General features: G+C 41.2%; 1 protein-coding gene across 1 annotated transcript in view; it reads left to right on the forward strand.

Annotated features, from left to right (window-relative positions):
- Nucleotides 1-17,634, forward strand: part of LOC128696972 (Y+L amino acid transporter 2) — a 31,591-nt gene extending 13,957 nt beyond the window's left edge. The window contains exons 2-9 of the mRNA XM_070095100.1: nucleotides 188-409; nucleotides 2,771-2,996; nucleotides 4,132-4,176; nucleotides 6,138-6,261; nucleotides 7,515-7,715; nucleotides 9,739-9,888; nucleotides 12,334-12,511; nucleotides 15,857-17,634. Coding sequence (XP_069951201.1) covers nucleotides 188-409; nucleotides 2,771-2,996; nucleotides 4,132-4,176; nucleotides 6,138-6,261; nucleotides 7,515-7,715; nucleotides 9,739-9,888; nucleotides 12,334-12,511; nucleotides 15,857-15,918 — 1,208 coding nt within the window. The 3' untranslated portion in view covers nucleotides 15,919-17,634. The remainder of the gene's footprint in view (nucleotides 1-187; nucleotides 410-2,770; nucleotides 2,997-4,131; nucleotides 4,177-6,137; nucleotides 6,262-7,514; nucleotides 7,716-9,738; nucleotides 9,889-12,333; nucleotides 12,512-15,856) is intronic.
- Nucleotides 17,635-20,693: the final 3,059 nt, after the last annotated feature.

The following is a 20,693-nucleotide window of genomic DNA, read 5'->3' on the forward strand; positions in this document are numbered from 1 at the left end:
AAACGCTTCGATCAACATTATTAAAAGCAATTACCCATCGTTGCAAGTAACCACTGTCTCTCCTCCAATAAAATCCTGTACTTCTCTGCAGTCAAGAATCTCCACGCAAAGTACTCCATCTCTCAACACAAACATAATCTTTCATCCTAGCAATTTCCCGTTATATGTCGTTCATTCTTTCTTTCAGGTATGATCTTTCGGCAGAATGGAGGAAGCTACATTTACCTGCAGGAGGCGTTTGGTCCCATTCCTGCATTCCTCCACCTGTGGATGTCTGTTCTGATAAGTACGCCGAGCAAGAGAGCCATCGGGGCGCTAACCTTTGCTAACTACATCATAAAGCCCTTCTTTCCAGAATGCCAGGAGCCTCCGAAGTCCGCTCTCAGGATGGTCGGAATCCTTTTCATTGGTGAGTGAAAGATGCGCAAGACTTGTGTGTGTGTGGTGGGAAGGGAACATATAGACACTAGTGTAACCTGATACAAAAAAATATATTTAGAGAGCGAATATAATATATAACTAATAAGAAATATAATAAACCGTTAGGTTGTCTTCTGAATGTATTTCTGCAAATGAATATCATATCGGAAATGATAAATATGCCAATAGCATTTATGTCCATCCTTATGTCCAGCATTTACGTCCATCCATCAATATCAGATATTATTTGACGGTCTAGTTTAGTGACATCGGCAAACTTGTGTCGCTGTTTATTCCCTCTTCTATGTCGTTTATGTAGATTGTAAATACCAAGGGTCCCACAGTGACCCCTGTGGTACACCACCTATAACAAGTCCCCCTGCCGATTTCTACGTATTAACTCGAACTTCTGTTACCTTAGCTCTACCCAGGAGATAATTTCTCCTCCTGTTATATGTACCTCTACTGACTGGTGTATAATTTGAAGCTGAAGACCTATTTCCCACTTTGTAAATGGGTATCCCGTTTACCATTTTCATTTATCCTGTACGGTACCCGTTTGCATCATAGTAGATAAATGGTTTGCTAAGTTAATCATCACATCCTCTGAAAACAGCTCATCAGAGCCCAGTAACTTGTCTAGTTATTTGAGGACCATGTCACTAGTGAATTTGATATTGCTTATAATCTATTTTCGCCCTGACCAGTATAATTATTGTTTTCTAGGATTTCGTATGTAGCCTCTTGGTTAAAGCAGAGAGAAAATAAGTGTTAAAAAGGGTACAATTATTTTTGTCACTAACTGTAAGTTGACCTGAGTTACATTTAAGTGGGCCTATCTTTTTCCTAATCCTCTTCCCATACACCTGAAGGACGCTCTTAGGTCTGAGATTCCCGCTATATATATTAGAAACTTTGATAAATTAGGCACATGTGCAACATTTGGGTATCTTAATGAGGAAACGTTTCGCCACACAGTGGCTTCATCAGTCCATACAAAGGAGGACGGTGAAGAACAGGAGGAGCTTTAGGTAATCTGTTCCTCAGCCTGAGGGACTGATTACTGATTAATGTGGCAGGCAGTTTAACTAGTTTATTGGAGAGGCAAGAGGAACAGGAAAAACTTGAAGAGTCGATGGCAGAAATACAAGAATTGTATTAGTCTGACGAAGTGAAGACTGTTAGTAAGATTCTACAAGGGAAGACAAAGTATAGGCAAGTGTCTCTACTGCTGGAGTCTGTTTAAGAAGGAAGAAACTTCTTTTAGTGTGAGAGAAGGGAGAATTTTAGAGACTGAGAGGGTAACTAAGATGAGAATCGAGATTCTGAGGATGAGAGAAGCGGTGGAAAGAGGAAAGACACAAAGGAAGAGAGAAGGAACACTGAACAGCTTGTGCATGACAGAAAAAGCAAATTTACAAGTTGTGGGTTAAATGTGTAACTTACTCTTGCCCTTAAAAAAAACATCTACCACTTTTCCCACCACATAAAATAACTTATCCAAATCATCTTCAAGTTTCCTGGCGCCCATATTTAAAATTACTTACCAGCCTTTTTTGTTTATGTTATCAGTGAATTTATATCGCTTTTTATTTTCATTGAGCAATATACATTCATCTGAGTAACGTCATTTACGACTGGTTCCGATTTTGATTTCACCCCGATTATGTGAAATTGATGTCCACTAATAAGTCATGTATTGTTCAGTGAAAGTTCTTCAATACCGTGTGCTGCCACTTTCTCCAGCAGTCACTTGTATCAAACTATCAACAATCTTGATCACTAACAACTTGACTGGTAGGAGACAGGGCAGCTACTGCTGGAGACGTACTCGAGCTTTCTCTACTTCTGGAGTTCATAACTCATAATGATACATTACTTCGTAATGTATCTCTCTCTCTCTCTCTCTCTCTCTCTCTCTCTCTCTCTCTCTCTCTCTCTCTCTCTCTCTCTCTCTCTCTCTCTCTCTCTCTCTTTCTCTCTCTCTCTCCCTGTAACAAAAAGCTTCCCGAAATCCAACTAAACAACATTATATTTTTTAATTATAATCCAGTACCTAAATATCTTAGTGAGATTTGTTAATGAAATCATGTTCATCAAGGTGACATCGAAATAAATAAACTATTATTTATTCTAATAACGTGACCACTACTGAAGGCAGGTTAAGTGAGTGGTAACTCGACCTGTCTTCTTTGTTGAAGATAGTTATGACATTAGTACTCTTGCACACCTTCAGTATGATACCCATTTGCAGTGATATTCAAGAGGCTAGCTAATAACAGTGACTATAAGACTGTAATTGTGTGTAATTTGTCAACTTACAATGTCTACGTTACTTGTGTGTCTTCAGTAACGTTAGCGTGGGTCAACTCCAGGAAGGTCAAATGGGCTACCAGAGTGCAGAACACACTGGCACTGACTAAGGTATTGGCACTCATCATGATCATCGTAATTGGTATCAACTACCTGGCGTGGGGACGCACACACAACTACAGACACATCATGGTCGGCACCAACTGGGATCCAGCATCAATCGCCACAGCGTTTTATCAGAGTCTCTACGCTTACAGTGGCTGGTAAGGAAGTTGTTACTAACTTCATGTTACAGTGAATAGTCAACATGTTATTTTTTCAACCTCACTTTAAAAACATTTGAATTACTTGCTCCACCAAATTTTCAATTCATTGGGCATCCCACAAGGGTTGCGTGAATATATTTTTCATTTAACTTTTTGTTTTTATTTTGATCATAACTGGAGAAGGTCTCATACGATCGGCTACAAATTATCAATGCTTGTGTACAATAACAAGGACCAGATTCTTGGAACAATTCCCAGCATCCTGAAATGACCGGGATAACTTTCAAAACTCTCAGTGGTGGAGCTTTACGTTCACAAAAGTTGCATGGACCTAGTGCCCCATGCTAGGCAGGTCCAACTTACCCCAGTACAATACTAAATTGTGGGATTTCTCCCTGTGGATAATACTCATTAATCATATTTTAGCGACATCTTAGCGTCTTGTTAAGGTTGTTACCTGAGTAGCCGCCTCAGCTCTGAGGACCTGAGTAGCCGCCTCAGCTCTGAGGACCTGGATGAAATATCTGAAATCTAACTGTTGATAAATACATATTGTATGTGTACTTGTAATGTATCACTCAAGCATTGTGTGTTGTACTCTCTAACATCTTTGTATCATAGTGTATTCTTTAAACTTTGTTTAAAGAGAGAGAGAGACAGACAGAGAGAGAGAGAGAGAGAGAGAGGATGGGCCGCCTCTAGTGCAAATTGTTGGGACCCATAGTCTTGGAGTAGATACTAAGACTTCGAGGAAAAATATTTAGATTTCTCCCAGAGGCCATATTGCCTCAGGTCATCGCACCACATAACGTTAAGCAGCCAGTGGCGCCACTAGTCATGGCACCTTAGTGCCGGCTACCTTTCCTGAAGAGGAATTCTGGCGCCGCCCCTGGTTACCACGAAATTCTTTTTCTGCTTATCTTCCTCGTTTTTCTCATCTTATTTTCATTTGCTTCGTCTTCATTTATTATTATTATTATTATTAATATTGTTGTTGTTGTTGTTGTTGTTGTTGTTGTTGTTGTTGTGCTGTTGTTTTTGTTATATTTTTATGATTCCTTCTTCATAACATAGACAGTAACATTATACTTCACTTACATCATCGTGTAACTTACAAGAAGTAATGTTTCAGGGGCAACGTTGGTCTGATCTTAGAGGAAATTAAGGACCCAACGAGGTATGAATTCCTACCATCATATTATACATCACTACACTTCCAAGGTTGGAAACTAAAGTGTTAAGTAATCGCATCTTGGTTTTTACCTCCTGTTTACCACTTAAATGTAATTGTTACTTATCACTATTTTTTTTTGGCAAATACTTATTCGTAGTTACAAAAACAGAGGGGCGCTCGTAGAGAATTGTTTACAGCATTTAATGTAATGTATGACTACCTGAGAACTCTAGAACTGCAGACACATTTATCACCTTCAAAACTACCATTAGAAAACATCTTATCTCCCTGATACACCCTGTCAACTAACTACACGAATACCACCTGGTGGTTCACACTTACACTCACTCACTCATTTGACCATAAACAGAAATATTAATCTCAATCTTAAAATAATGAATCCTGTGATACTCCAATACTGAAACTATGTACTGTGCCAAAACAAAAGCATTCACATTGCTAAACTCACAAACTAGTATTTAGTCACTTAGCCATAATACCAACTTACCTCATAATTTGTAATATTTTACAATTAAGAATAAAACTAAGTATGCCCGAAATGCCTAGCCATACTAGGTGTTCTAGTGGTACACTCTGTAATCACAATTTTACTACATGTAAACCAAACAATAACCAAATTTCTGTAAACTCAGCATTGTAATCCTTATAGAGAATAAACTTTGAATTTGAATTTGAACTAGACGTGTCTGAGTCACTCTGTGATACCAGATAATCACCGTAGCATATAATGTAAATCCCTGGAAACTAACATTCGAATTTATTATAAACTTGGGTACAAATTAGAAAGCCTGATGTACCTGGCTGTCAGATTACCAGCGAAGGAGAAATGAAGGAATATTAAAGACAGAGGAAAACACTGAAGATTAACTTTTGGGTACCCGTATATATAGTTATTATCATTATTATTTTTCCTATTTGTGTCTTTTCTTTAAGTACTTGTCGAGTCACAACCACACTATGATTTTCTTAAGAAACCTACCAGCAGTAAATCATCCCTCCCGAGAAGTTCAAGAGCTAGAGGTCAACACCTTTAAGAGTCCCTGGAAGCTTAGCTCCTTCGATCAACACACTCGAAAAGCCTGTCACTGAAGCTTAAGGGCCTGGAAAAGCCCAAGAACTGGAGATCAGTTCCCTAAAGAGGCACAGGAGCTGTAGATTAACACCTTCAATAGGCCCACATTACTTTCTGTTAAAATACATGTGTTTCAATCGCTGTACAGTCTGATAAAGTCGTCCCTGGGTTGTATAACCCCAGCCCAGTTACCTCAGTGTTTACAAGAGATAATAATTTTACTTAATTATCCTGGAAAGGTAGAGAAACTGCGGCTCTGTTTCCTGAGGATCCACTAGTGTTGACAGTTTAATGTCGTTCAGAAGAGGCTTTATTGTACTGAGGATCCACCACTAACATTCCTCACTTTCCCCACATTTTCTGATCAGCTTGAAGCTAATCAGGAACGTTATTCTCCAGTTATCGCAAGAATAACTGGAGAATAACTAGTCAGTTGCGGCTTATAAAGCCTAACATCAACACAAACCTTTCCATGATCAAAACAAACCTGCACTGCAAGTTTGAAGGTGATTATTAAAGGTATTTCCCAGTTACTGCATGGAATACCCTTTTTTCTTCAGTTATCTTAGTAAATTTATAAATTAGCACCAGTACATATAAATTAGCAGTGATATTAGATGCATCAGCCGATTAAAGTTGAAGTTATCCAGCAAGGTCATTTACAAGTTTAAGAATGAAAAATGCAACACATTTTTGGACAGATGGGTAGCTGTACTGGCAGTCATTAAAACTTTCTTCTGTGTTCAGTAGGATACGTCAGTGTCAAAAATTTAAAGATCAGAATAGGCGTTCTCAAATTATTATTCAGATTCTTTTAAGAAAGAAAATTCCTGCTGGTATTATAGTTGATGTTTCACTCTTCCGGTAACAGGAACGTGCCGAAGGCCATCGCTATCTCGTTCACCAGTATCACAGTGATCTATGTCCTCACCAACGGCGCCTACCTCGCTGTGCTCACACCCAGCCAGATGCTCTCCTCTGCAGCCGTGGCTGTGGTGAGTCTCGTGTTTTTCTCATTATTCATCAAAACTGGATACATCAGCATACATATTCACTAAGAAGAAAACACATGTTGCAAAACAACTTCATATTGCGGCAGCGTTTTGTTCCGTGTAGGGTTTTATCAAACGTTCATAATAACAGAGAACAAAACTGTCTCAATAAAAGTTTGTTCAACAGCTTGTCTTATCTTCGCTATTGTTTGCAGCACACCATTTGATTCTTGCTGATACAGTAACCCAGTATTCATGACTGCTACGTAGTGAGAACAAAAACAGCCAAAGTTTTCCCTGCTATATTCAGTCACACAGGATGGGCATCTGACATCAAGTAATAATGTCTTCCAACCTGATGTGTACGAATGTGTACGACATGTGTCTTAATCTCACTTCCAACCTGAGATGAGTGACATCAGTAGGGCAATGAGAATACCGCCAAGGTTTCCACTAAGGGTAACTAAGCTAGGGAAGATTTGAGGGTTTCGTTCTGGGTTACGTGAAGCACTAGTTGTCCACTCTGGCCAGTATTAGTCACCAGCCCAGTAGCACTCCAGTTGTATAAGAACATAAGATAGAAGGATAACTACTGCAGGCCTACTGGCCCCAGGTAATTCCTCAGTCCTATGAAATTGGCCAAGTGGAAGTCGGAGACATTGGCTTGGTTGTAGTTATTAAGATAAATCCATGATTTATTGAAACTAAGAGACTTGTGATCGCTTTTCCCAAGCTCATCATTAACCTCGAGTTTATTAGTTAGCGATTCCTTGTTGGTAAGAACCAGGTCAAGCAGGGTCTTTCCTCTAGTTGGCGTTGTCACAAACTATTTTTAAAAAAATTCTAAATCGTATTAAGAAAGTCGCTAGACTCAAGATTTCCCGTATCAATGATCCAAGGTTGCAGTGGTTTTTAAAGCAAAAAACATACTGGAACTGGTTATGATTTGAACCAGAGTCGTCTAGGCAGTCTCTTGGGACTAGCTAAATTCTCGATTTTAGTGTTGCAATAACACATCATCTGAAGCTTGCAAAGTTGCAGAAATAAGAAAGAGATGTTAGCAGATTCATTCAGAGGAACACTTGCAAGCGTCCCTCTGCATGAATCTGCAGATACTCTTACTTATTTCTGCAACTTTCCAAGCTCCTGATGATGTGTTATTGCAACACAAAAGGCCTAGAGCTATCATTCAACTTCCTCTGTGGTTGTTTTGCTTATATATATATATGAATCCATATTTATATTTACTACCTCAGCTTTTCGGCAACCTGACCATGGGTGTGATGGCGTGGATGATTCCCTTCTTCGTGGCTTGTTCTACTGCTGGTTCCTCCAATGGCGTCATTTTCGCAGATGCGAGGCTTCTGTTTGCCAGTTCGAGGCGCGGCCACATACCACGAGTGTTCTCCCAACTCCACGTCCACAATTGCATTCCCATCCCTGCCCTCATCTTCATCGTGAGTCGCCTCTCTTTTAGCGTTGTGACAAATATTCTGCAGGATGAGTGTCCTGAGTAATATCGCATCAGTGTGAAAAAAAAATTGAAAAACAATAAAGGGCCGTCACGACCAAAGATTAGTTTATAGCTCCTGGGGTAACATGCTTAATTCTAGGGAACATTTATGCTTTTCCGCAGAAATCTGCAACAACGGTTGATTTCAGGCATCATGTAGAGACACGTAGGAGTCCCATGAAGGATAGTCCTAGCATAGAAAAATCTGGGATAAAAAAAAAAGCACCAAGGGCAGGAAAGGATGGACAACCATTCTGAATTGACAGAGGTGAGACGTAATTCAGGAGAGCACAAGGCACAATCAGTGCCATACACAGCATCCGGACTGGGTGTTATAATTATGGGCAGCGGACCATCAGAGAAGCAGATGGAATTTGGTGGTAGAAGCCCAGTGAAATGAGGGAGTAAGTGAAGGAAGCGTCAATTTCTTTAATTTCATTCCCGCTGATTCCTGAGTAAGCCATAACCCCTGCAATGAGATGGCTTAGCCTGTTCCAAAGATGAATCAAGAAAGAGTTTTGGTACTTCGGATTAAGAAGTAGAGAAGCTGATATTTATGACTGAGAAAAGCCAGCGAAGATTTCGAGTTAACGAAGAGCACCAAAGCAGCAGTTTTTACGTAGAGGCAACAGCGAAGATATGAAAAAAAAAATGCTGGTGATGGAAAGAGTTATCCCAGCAGAGCGAAGCTGGACAGATCCAACTACTAGATATAGCAGAGGAAAACTTCTTAGGAAAAATCAGTAGAGGTAAGATTGAGACGATTTCAAAAAAAAGACTCATTGGTATAAACAAAGAAAGAGAAGCCATAGATGGATTGAAAATACATTTCGAAGAAGGCCATTGTCAGGGAAAAAAAACACACTAGGAAAATAGAATGAGTCAGGAAAAAGTGGACAGTCCCTACAAGGTCACCCCAGTGAATGATCAACCCACGCAGTGAAGGTATACACTGTATACTTATGGTCCTTAAATTGCATAAAATGCTGTTAATCTAAAGTGAGTGCAGAGAGATGCAGCAAAACTTTTTTCATTAGAAACTAACATCAAAAACGAAGACTCAAAGTACATCTGTTTTTACTTAGGAAATGGAAACTACAAGATCACATATAAACTTTAAAGACACTAAAACGAATCTGAAATGCAGCGTGATGCGAAAATGTGAGACACTGGCATGAATATCTGAGGCAAGATGTGCACAACAGTATGGGATAGAGATTTTCTAAGTTATAAAACACTGGAACAAATTTCCCTTGAAAGATGTAAAATTGTGAGCACTAAAACAATTTAGTCCTTTAAGAAAAAGATACAATACAGGGCTGACTAAATACAGTGATGTGATCAGCTGTAGCCTCTCGAACCACGGACGTTAGTGTAAGAACTAGTTCAGGAACTCTGATTAACATGGGATTACCCAAAGCATGTAGCATAGTAGTAGTAGCATCTTGTAGCAACATTAGTGTTAGTAGTTGTGGTACCTTTATTTTCAATGATCGACCTTTCCTTTTAGATATTCAACTATGCTTTTTAATGCAACATGGGAACTTTTTATGCAGTTTTTTACCCCAGCAGTGTAGGCGGAGGGAACGGATGGTGCACAGACACCTTTCTCTGCTATACGTTTGCCTCAGCCAGTCTTTGTGCCAGTCTCTGTGTCTTTGCCACTGGCGTGGGATTTGGCCTTAGTCTTGGGCTTAGGAACGACGTTTCACACAGCTTGGGGTCTGTATACTGCCATGACAGGTCATATAATTGTAGAGAATACGTGTGGTGTGTGGAGAATCTGATTCCATCTTCTATATCGGGAAATAAGTAGCATACTTTATTTACAATACGTATTTAATACATACAATGGGCATAATAAGTTCCTTAGACCAAGAATCCTTTGTCAGCATGAAGACGTTTCCCCTTGAAAGGGGTTATATAATTCTTTGCTTTTTAACACTGCCCTATTCTCTGACCCTCAGGCCTCTATCACCATGATGATGTTCGTGACCTCAGACGTGGTAGTGCTCATCAACTACCTCTCATTCTCCGGTAGTCTGGTTGAACTGGGCTCCATGATAGCCTTCTTCTGGTTCCGCATCAAGCAGCCCGACCGACACAGGCCAATGAAGGTCAGCTGGACACACATTTCGTTCAAAATTATTATTATTATTATTATTATTATTAGTATTATTATTATCAGGTACCCCCAATGGAGGACACTTACGTCGCTGTCTGAATGTTTTTCCTGTTTTTCCCTTCAAGGTTTCGTTTTTATTTCGTTCACATGGATGGAATAGAATACATAAATGCAGTATAATGGGATTCTTTATTGACAACGTTTCGCCCACACGATGGGCTTTATCACGTCACAGAGCAGAGAGTATGTGAGTATCTATAATGAGCACAGTGACGTGAAGGGTCAGGTGAGGAACGTTGAAGTTGATGGCTGAGGAGAAGTTGGATTTGAAAAGCACCCACCAGCATGGGCTGGTTGGTCTGTTGTTATGTTGGATAACCATGAAGAAGTTTCCTGGCAAGGGGTTCAGCTAGGTTACAGTACTTGTTTCTGGATGAAATTGTTGGATATACAGATGAGTGATGAGTTTAATATCCTGCTACCCAGAGTGTCTTCTTTCATGATGATTAGTCTTGCGTTCCTGTAGTGAATTATGTGGTAGTGGTTGTCGTCCATTCTGCCTGCGTACTGGTGTTCTGAAATACGTGTTTGGGGGTCTCTGGAAGTTTCGCTCACGTATAATTGGTTGCAATCATTGCAAGGGATTATGTATACCTGTGCAGAGGATTGAACTTGGTTATGTCCCTTACTTGTAATGCAGTATTGGAAGGGACGTTGGAGGCGTGTATGGCAACGGAGTTAGTAGAGAGGGCTACGTATCAGCGGTTTCATATCTGGATGAGCTGGATGGGGTCTTCAGTCTCTAATGAAGTGATGAGGATAGTGAGTCTATCAGTCTCTCTTCCTCCAGACGTTCCATGTATAGGCTGGCCATGACTGCACTTAAGAGTGAACCCATAGCCAAGCCGAAAGACTACTTGTACTTGAAGTCTTCAAACGAAAAACGGATGCAATTAAAACACAATTTAATGGCTTTAAGAAAATATTGTGTAAGGAAGGATAAGCTGAGCCCATCGTGAATTTTCACACGAAGGAAGTCAATGTGTGGCCCGGTGGTCTGGGTGTGGCCCGGCGGGTGGAAATTCCGACACGTTTCCTTACACCTATTGTCCTGTTCACCTAGCAGCAAATAGGTACCTGGGTGTTAGTCGACTGGTGTGGGTCGCATCCTGGGGGACAAGATTAAGGACCCCAATGGAAATAAGTTAGACAGTCCTCGATGACGCACTGACTTTCTTGGGTTATCCTGGGTGGCTAACCCTCCGGGGTTAAAAATCCGAACGAAATCTTATCTTATCTTATCTCTTAATGTCTTGTGTTGTGGCTACGCTGGTGGACATGGACGTCACGTCGACACTAAGTAACTTATTCCTTATCCATGTCTTTGACTCTACTGAGAAAATCTCCAAAGTGTTTTAAGTGAGCTATGATAATAATTCCCAAGCGTTGCATAAGATGTTCAGCCAATGGGCAGCTTGTTAATGTGGAACGTTACCATGCCTGTAGTGAGAGACCTTACTGGGCTTCCTGGTTTATAAGTTCTGGACAGACCGTATATATGTGCTGGTTTGGGTGTGAAAAGAATCACGTAAAGAAATCTTTTTTTCCTCTTCAGATCATCGAATTGTTTCACCTCTCCTGTTTCCAGCATATATGTCCCCACTCTCGGGTATCCATATTTATCGAGACCGAACACATCCTAGCAAGGCTGAGGGACTACTCACTTCAGACTACTTCCTTAAGCCTTCCACCATCTCCAACAAATTCATCAAGACTGAAAGATTAATCATCTCAAACTATTTCTTCATATCTTTCACCGTTTCCAGGAATATTTGCTGCATTAGACTGATAAAACAACTGGTTGGTGAAACCTCACCGTAACAGAGATGCCCAAGTGTTGTGCATGTGTATTATTTATCTACAGGCTGATTTTTATGCCATGAATGTAACATGCTTGTCTGGCAGAGCAACATCTTGGAGTCGTGGTTCAAAGAATGTTTTTTGCTGCCTAACACTTAATCTATTGGCATGAACTTCTTTGATTACTTAGCTCAGGCCACCTGTAACATCGTCTCTGAACTGCTTCACCGCTCCTGTCTCCAAGTTCTTCAAGCCTGAGAGACTATTCAACACATCTCTATCTCTCCACTACTTCTGTTGTCTCCGGTATTTAAGTCACCTCTGTATGTCGACTAAAGAAGTCTGCAATACAGGTAAATAATGTACATTTATATCTACATAATTTACCTGTTTTGCTATAGGATTTATTTGCCTGTTCAAATTATCTGCCTATTCATTTGTGAAGGGGCAATCAATTATTTTTCTCACCATTTCCACTTTCTGCCGTCAAGCATAAAACATAACTCGTCTCCCCATTTCATCACCACAAGTTTTGATATCTTTTACGATGATTATTTTTCATTCCCTTCCCTACAAGGTGTGGATCGGCCTCCCCATAATATACTTCATGGTCTCTGTTTTCCTGACGGTGCTGCCAGTGGTCCGTCAACCACTGGAAGTGTTGGTGGCAGTGATCGTCATCATCACGGGTCTTCCAGTCTACTACTTCACCATCCACAGACAGAAGAAACCACAGAAATTACTCCAGGTTATGGGTCAGTGAGTTAGACACTGTGATCCAAATGTAATAATAATAATAATTATAATAATAATAATAATAATAATAATAATAATAATAATAATAATAATAATAATAATAATAATGGTGATAATAGCGGCAATAGCAACAGTATCAGCTTTATCTTCACTAAATGATTGCAGCAGATGGAGTCATTATCACAGGTAGTCGGAACCCAATAGTGGAAGTAGATCATGTCTAACTCTTCGGCATGGCCTACTTCGACTGCAGTAGGACTACTTCGACTGCGGTAGGCCTGCTTCAGTGCTGTTTTATGTAGGAAAGTAATGGTTTGTCAAAGTTCTCAATGAGACGGTATGATTGGAAAGAGTAGGACATACCTAGCATTAGCAAGTAGTGATAAATGGTTTAAAAACCGACAAGTTGATGATTGAGACACTTATGCAACATATGAGAATCTATACTGAAAAAACGTTTAGCCACACAGTGGCTTCATCAGTCTAATACAAAACAGAAAGGTGTAAGGAAAGGAGTTTGAGGTAATCAGTTCCTAAGCCTGGAATCGATGTGTTCAGTCCATCAATCTTGTAGAAAGTACAGCATATGGCCGGAGAAGTGACTTATATACTGTAAACAGATGAGTCGAAGCAGGAGGAGGCGGGATCACAGTGGAACCATCCACTAGTGTAAGTAGGTCTTCGTCCAAAGGTTGGATAAGTGTTGAAGAATTCCTTCTATCAAGAAATTCCCCACAAGATGGAATGCTATCTTGTGGGGAATTAGGCAGTGTTTGCGGGATCATAGCTTAGTCAGGTTAGTGGTCCCTCGTTGCAGCCGTGAAACCCAGCCTGAAGCTTATCGCGCCACTTCAGGGGGGTTACCTGGAGGTTACCTGGAGGTTATTCCGGGGATAAACGCCCCCGCGGCCCGGTCCATGACCAGGCCTCCCGATGGATCAGGGCCCGATCAACTAGGCTGTTACTGCTGGCCGCACGCAGTCCAACGTACGAGCCACAGCCCGGCTGATCCGGCACTGACTTTAGGTATCTGTCCAGCTCTCTCTTGAAGGCAGCCAGGGGTTTATTGGCAATTCCCCTAATGCTTGATGGGAGGCTGTTGAACAGTTTTGGGCCCCGGACACTTATGGTGTTTTCTCTTAGTGTACCAATGGCGCCCCTACTTTTTATTGGCGGCATTTTGCATCGCCTGCCCAGTCATTTACTTTCGTAGGGAGTGATTTCTGTGTGCAGATTTGGGACCATTCCTTCCAAGATTTTCCAAGTGTAGATTATGATATATCTCTCCCTCCTGCGTTCCAACGAGTACAAGTCAAGTGCTTCCAAGCGTTCCCAGTAGTTAAGGTGCTTGACAGAACTTATACGTGCAGTAAAGGATCTCTGTACACTCTCTAGATCTGCGATTTCACCTGCTTTGAATGGAGATGTTAATGTACAGCAGTATTCCAGCCTAGAGAGAACAAGTGATTTGAAAAGGATCATCATGGGCTTGGCATCTCTCGTTTTGAAAGTTCTCATTATCCATCCTATCATTTTCTTTGCACGTGCGATCGTGGCACTGCTGTGATCCTTGAAAGTGAGATCCTCAGACATTACTACTCCCAGGTCCCTTACATTATTTTTCCGCTCTATTGTATGGCCGGAGTCAGTAGTATACTCTGTTCTAGTTATTATCTCCTCCAGTTTTCCATAACGGAGTAGTTGGAATTTGTCCTCATTGAACATCATATTGTTTACCGTTGCCCACTGGAAAACTTTGTTTATATCTTCTTGGAGGTTAACCGCGTCCTCAGCAGATGACAGCCTCATGCAGATCCTAGTATCATCCGCAAAGGATGATACGGTGCTGTGGTGTATATCTCTGTTTATGTCTGATATGAGGATAAGGAATAAGATGGGGGCGAGTACTGTGCCTTGTGGAACAGAGCTCAACAGTACCTTAATCAATGGGGTACTGACCTTATTCCTCACACTAGGCAGTGTGATTTGTAACAGGCAGTTGATATGGTAATCTCTGGTCATGGGAGGCCAATTCCAGCACGAGTATACAGAGTACAGATGAATACTTACGCGGAGGTAGAAGACCGGGAATCACCTAAGAAATACGTGTTGAGTCACACAACTCCCTGGTTCAGCTAATGAGACCCTTGCTTGTGCTGATCGTGGTGTATGGCTATTCACCGCGCAAGGTTCGTGTGGAGAAAGTCGACTGTCTCATTACCCAATCATGACTGACCGCTGCGCTCAGCCTACGTCAGTCGGCACTGAAAACTAGAGGGCTGAAGATGCCTACGGCCTATTGTTTATGGAAAATGTAGCTACTGCCTTAAGCTAAGCGACTATCTCTAACTTAACTTAAATATGTATAATAGTAATGTAGTAATTATACGAGGCTACTTCTTGGAATTAGGTATATACAGAACTGAGGCCTGTCTCTAGGCGTCCTCTCTCCTCTCTTATGTCCCCATTCTCCCCGACTGGGGGGTGCGTGTAACGGATTCTGGAAAATACCTATATTTTCCACATTATTCGACCCCTGCAACCACATACAGGAGAGTACTCATGTCTTAATTCATTGTTCCAGGGTTCCAGATGTCAAGTTTATGTATACTTTACAGCACCCCGTCCCCAATATGGATTCTGTATTCACTGGCTCCAGTCGTGACTATTCTACATGGTCTCTTTTTGACAGAGTTTTTAATGGTGATGGGGAGATCGTTGCTACGTTAAAGTTGTTATTAACTAACGATGCTTGCTCAGTTATTTAACTTAGTTCAGGAGCGTCCAGCTTCCTCAACGATTTAGGTCACAATCTTAACAATCAGCTATAATCCTCATCATCTACACTACATCAACAAAATTACTAACACTAAAACTTCAAAATTCCCGTTATTTATAATAAATATATGAAAGACGGGACAACTAATCCCTTGTTCCAGAAAACGTTGTTGGCTTGAGAACCGATGCGATGGAGACAGGAAGACCAAGGTTAAATGTATAGTGAAATACCTATCATCTCAGATGTCTTGTTGTTTCAGTTGTTATTGTTACTGTTGTTGTTACTGGTGTTGTTACTGGTGTTGTTACTGGTGTTGTTACTGGTGTTGTTACTGGTGTTGTTACTGGTGTTTTGTTCTCATTGTTGTCGTTGTTTGTATAATTACTACTAATTACTAATATTATTATTATGATGATTACTTAAAATACTTTAAAGGTTTTCGATAGGTCTATGAGTACAATTTTTTTTATAAAATTACGTTAATTTTATTCTGAGTGCTTCAGTTATCGCTTAACATATTGTAAAAGTTGCGGCTGCCATTAACACTAATGCACATTCTTTTCAGACAAAGTGGAGTACCTGTGTCAGCTGGTGTTCCTGACGGTGCCGGAGGATAAAACGGTGTGAGGACGTGTGAACCACTACACAACCTATCAATGTTGCACTGTCGAAATGAGCAGAACTCTTGCGTGGCAGATTCAGTAGCCTGAAGCCTACAACACGAGTCTTCCACATCGTTGTAAGAGCCTTCAAGGCTACAGCACTCTAAAAAGTACACACAGAGCCTCACGATCTAAGATACAAATTTCTTTTATTTTTTGACTGTATGGTCATCAGCATGTACATAAACCCTCAAAGGAAGAAACAAAAGTTTGTCCAAGGTGACTCAAGGAACTCTGATACTGATACTCAACACTTGCTGTAACCCCCGCCCCCTTCCTCGTCTCTCTGAAATATTAAGAGAGGAAACGTGCATCTCCTAGGGACGTAGTGGCCAGGTTTAGGCTTGGTTACAAGTAGTTCTGGAAGTTTGGAAGACACACAGATGATGATCAAACTAAATGCAAATTATGAGATCAGGCATATGGTCACTGTCTTGAACACTATGTGCTTAATTGTCCACTTATTGAGGAATACAGAGACAGACAGTATAATAACCTATGTGACATGTCAAGATATCTTATTAATGAAAATAAGATACCAGATATACTAAGCAAATTTCCTAAATTTGCTTGTAACAGATAAGTGAACTGTAGATATGTAAATATAAATCCATATGTACACCAGTTAACCCTTTTGGGGCCTAGTTCATAGGCCTTTTGTGTACCCACATGCTTTTGCGCTACCGTCTACAGGATGGATATGGGGTGCACAATAAACTAGCCACTTCGGTGGCAAAATCTAAATCCTAGGGACGGTTACATACTATATGTAGTGTCAGTTCTTGAAAATATGAAGTTTATGGTGGTTCTATATGCTACGTTCTGATTTCATGAGAACCATGATTCATCCATGAAGTCCTTTCTTATCCCCACTTTAAGGGTGCAACAGGCTGCTGGATGTTCTCCCTCAATGGCAGAGGTATATAATACTAAGGCGTTTTACAAATGTGAATGCACACACACACATGGGCGCGTAGCAAATCTAAGAATTGCGTTTCGACATATAAGCAAGAAGTCATTCACGACACTGTACATTGTGTACGTCAGGTCCATACTGGAGAATGTAGCACCAGTATGGAATCCACACCTGGTCAAGCACGTCAACAAATTGGAAAGAGTGCAAAAGTTTGCAACAAGATTAGTCCATGAGCTAAGAGGTATGTACTACAAGGAGAGGTTAAAGAAGCTCAATCTGACGACACTAGAGAATAGGAGGGATAGAGGAAGATATGATAACGACGTGTAAAATACTGAGAGGCATTGACAAGGTGGATAGGGCCAGAATGTTTCAGAGATGGGACACAGGAACAAGGGAACACAACCGGAAGTTAAAACCTTAAATAAGTCATAGGGATGTTAAGAAGTATTTCTTCAGCCTTAGAGTTATCAGGAAGTGGAACAATCTGGTGAGTGAAGTAGAGGAGGCAGGATCCATACATAGGTTGGAGTAGAGGTACGATAGGGCTCTTGGAGCATGGAGAGAGTAGACATAGAAGCTACTAGCGAAGAGGCACGGCCAGAAGCTGTGAATAGACCCTTGCAACCACAAATAAGTGAGCACACACACACACACACACACACACACACACACACACACACACACACACACACACACACACACACACACACACACACACACACACACACACACACACACACACACACACACACACTTTTTTTTTTTGCAAGAGAAAAAAATCAAGTCAAAGGCGCTCTCAAAGTTGGGGAGAAAAGTGGGATACAGGATGCGGCTGACACTACTTGGTAATGATAATGGACATCCTGAAGACCCAACTGAGAGAGGAACTTCAGGAAAAGTTCACTTCCCTTCCAAGCAAAAGTTGAAATCACAGAACAGATAAATAAGGCAAATATGGCAGAGGAAAAGGTCCTAAAGCTGGATGACGTAATGGTAAGGCTGAAGGGAACTACTGAAGGAGGGAACAATGAAAGATTTAATTCCCACCAGAAGAAAACTGGCAGTTTGTAACAAAGCCAAGGAAGGAGTTGCAGAACGGGTAAATAAGTCTACTTTAGCAGACAACATATTCCTAAAACTGCAAGAAGTAAGAGACTAAAGGAGACCATAAAGGAAATGAAATGGAGGTTAGTAGGTGCAGAAACAGTGAAGGAAGGAGAGTGAGCTCAGGAATTCAGAGATAACTATGAAGAGTAGTCAGTGACTTTCTGAAGACAGGGAGGCTATGAAAGTGATGAAAAAATAACCAGAGAGGAGGATGTCATGTGCTATTTTCGGTAGCGTCTCTAGACGTTATCTTGGGATGACTGGAATGAGCTAGTCTATCTCTTTTGAAACAGGGCTCTTTAAACACATTTATCCAAGATTAAATCCTTATAACCAAACTTGTAGGTCATGTTTTGCCTCTGAATTACGTTGCCATTTAGAAGTCAAATCATGATATTCCTTTAGATTAGCACAATCCTGTTGGAGATAAACAATCTTATCCTTTGACAGTTCCAGGAGTCTGGGATATGGAATATCGAAGTGTGTATATTCTTAACTTTTAATTGAATACGACTTAAAGCATTAACTTAAACTGCTGCTGGCTTTTATCGACTCGGTTAAAAATGGAAATCAAAGTACTGTACAACGAGGGACGCCAGTAGTTTAGAGTTAGAAGTGATTAGAGGAATGTAAATTCTGACTAAGATGGAAATAAGGCGCATTTAACATTACCAATCAATGCCAAACATCTGAACTGTTCGGCCTATTCGTCAAGTTCCTAACTCGTGTGTGTGTGTGTGTGTGTGTGTGTGTACTCACCTAGTTGTACTCACCTAGTTGAGGTTGCAGGGGTCGAGTCCAAGCTCCTGGCCCCGCCTCTTCACTGGTCGCTACTAGGTCACTCTCCCTGAACCGTGACCTTTATCATACCTCTGCTTAAAGCTATGTATGGATCCTGCCTCCACTACATCGCTTCCCAAACTATTCCACTTACTGACTACTCTGTGGCTGAAGAAATACTTCCTAACATCCCTGTGATTCATCTGTGTCTTCAGCTTCCAACTGTGTCCCCTTGTTACTGTGTCCAATCTCTGGAACATCCTGTCTTTGTCCACCTTGTCAATTCCTCTCAGTATTTTGTATGTCGTTATCATGTCCCCCCTATCTCTCCTGTCCTCCAGTGTCGTCAGGTTGATTTCCCTTAACCTCTCCTCGTAGGACATACCTCTTAGCTCTGGGACTAGTCTTGTTGCAAACCTTTGCACTTTCTCTAGTTTTTTACGTGCTTGGCTAGGTGTGGGTTCCAAACTGGTGCCGCATACTCCAATATGGGCCTAACGTACATGGTGTACAGGGTCCTGAACGATTCCTTATTAAGATGTCGGAATACTGTTCTGAGGTCTGCTAGGTGCCAATATGCTGCGGCAGTTATTTGGTTGATGTGCGCTTCAGGAGATGTGCCTGGTGTTATACTCACCCCAAAATCTTTTTCCTTGAGTAAGGTTTGTAGTCTCTGGCCCCCTAGACTGTGCTCCGTCTGCGGTCTTCTTTGCCCTTCTCCAATCTTCATGACTTTGCACTTGGTGGGAATGAGCTCCAGGAGCCAATTGCTGGACCAGGTCTGCAGCCTGTCCAGATCCCTTTGTAGTTCTGCCTGGTCTTCGATCGAGTGAATTCTTCTCATCAACTTCACGTCATCTGCAAATAGGGACACCTCGGAGTCTATTCCTTCTGTCATGTCGTTCACAAATACCAGAAACAGCACTGGCCCTAGGACTGACCCCTGTGGGACCCCGCTGGTCACAGGCGCCCACTCGGACACCTCGCCACGTACCATGACTCGCTGCTGTCTTCCTGACAAGTATTCCCTGATCCATTGTAGTACCTTCCCTGTTATCCCTGCTTGGTCCTCCAGTTTTTGCACTAATCTCTTGTGTGGAACTGTATCAAAGGCCTTCTTGCAGTCCAAGAAAATGCAATCCACCCACCCCTCTCTCTCTTGTCTTACTGCTGTCACCATGTCATAGAACTCCAGTAGGTTTGTGACACACGATTTCCCGTCCATGAAACCATGTTGGCTGGTGTTAATGAGATCATTCCTTTCTAGGTGTGTGTGTGTGTGTGTGTGTGTGTGTGTGTGTGTGTGTGTGTGTGTGTGTGTGTGTGTGTGTGTGTGTGTGTATTATTGTAACCACGAACGAGTGACATTGAATCAATAACAACACTGGGACTAGCCGAGGATTTGAACCCATTTCGTTTTGGTTCGCCTCTTAGAGAGCGAAATATGTATATTCACATCTTTACACACTCCGACTCGCTATCAAAGGTGTGTAAAGATGCAAAGCCATATATAAATTCTTAGAAGCGAGAAGAAGAGAAGAATCAGGGAGCCAGCAGCACATCAACACTAAACCAGTGACCAGATACAGAGACAGAGAGGGAGAGAGAGAGAGACGGGGGGGCAGCATAGCCTCCCTATCCAGATGATCTCCGGAAATTTCTGAGAAGCTGGTGAGAGTGAACGATAATAACAGGAACCTTATTCACTAGCATACAAAAGTACTGAACCCAACAGTACAATCATAAACATTACTATTGTAATTCCTGCACACAATGGTAATATTAGATAAACATATCTTGTACACAACATAAATCTTACAATAAAAAAATCACAATATAAAATATAACGTTTACATATACCAACAAGCAATGTTTGTCATGTTCATTCTCCGAGCAACACTGTAACTTTCGTCAGTGATAAGTCGATTTAATAG

Source organism: Cherax quadricarinatus, chromosome 49 (genome assembly GCF_038502225.1).
Source record: "Cherax quadricarinatus isolate ZL_2023a chromosome 49, ASM3850222v1, whole genome shotgun sequence".
Classification (NCBI taxonomy): Eukaryota; Metazoa; Arthropoda; class Malacostraca; order Decapoda; family Parastacidae; genus Cherax; species Cherax quadricarinatus.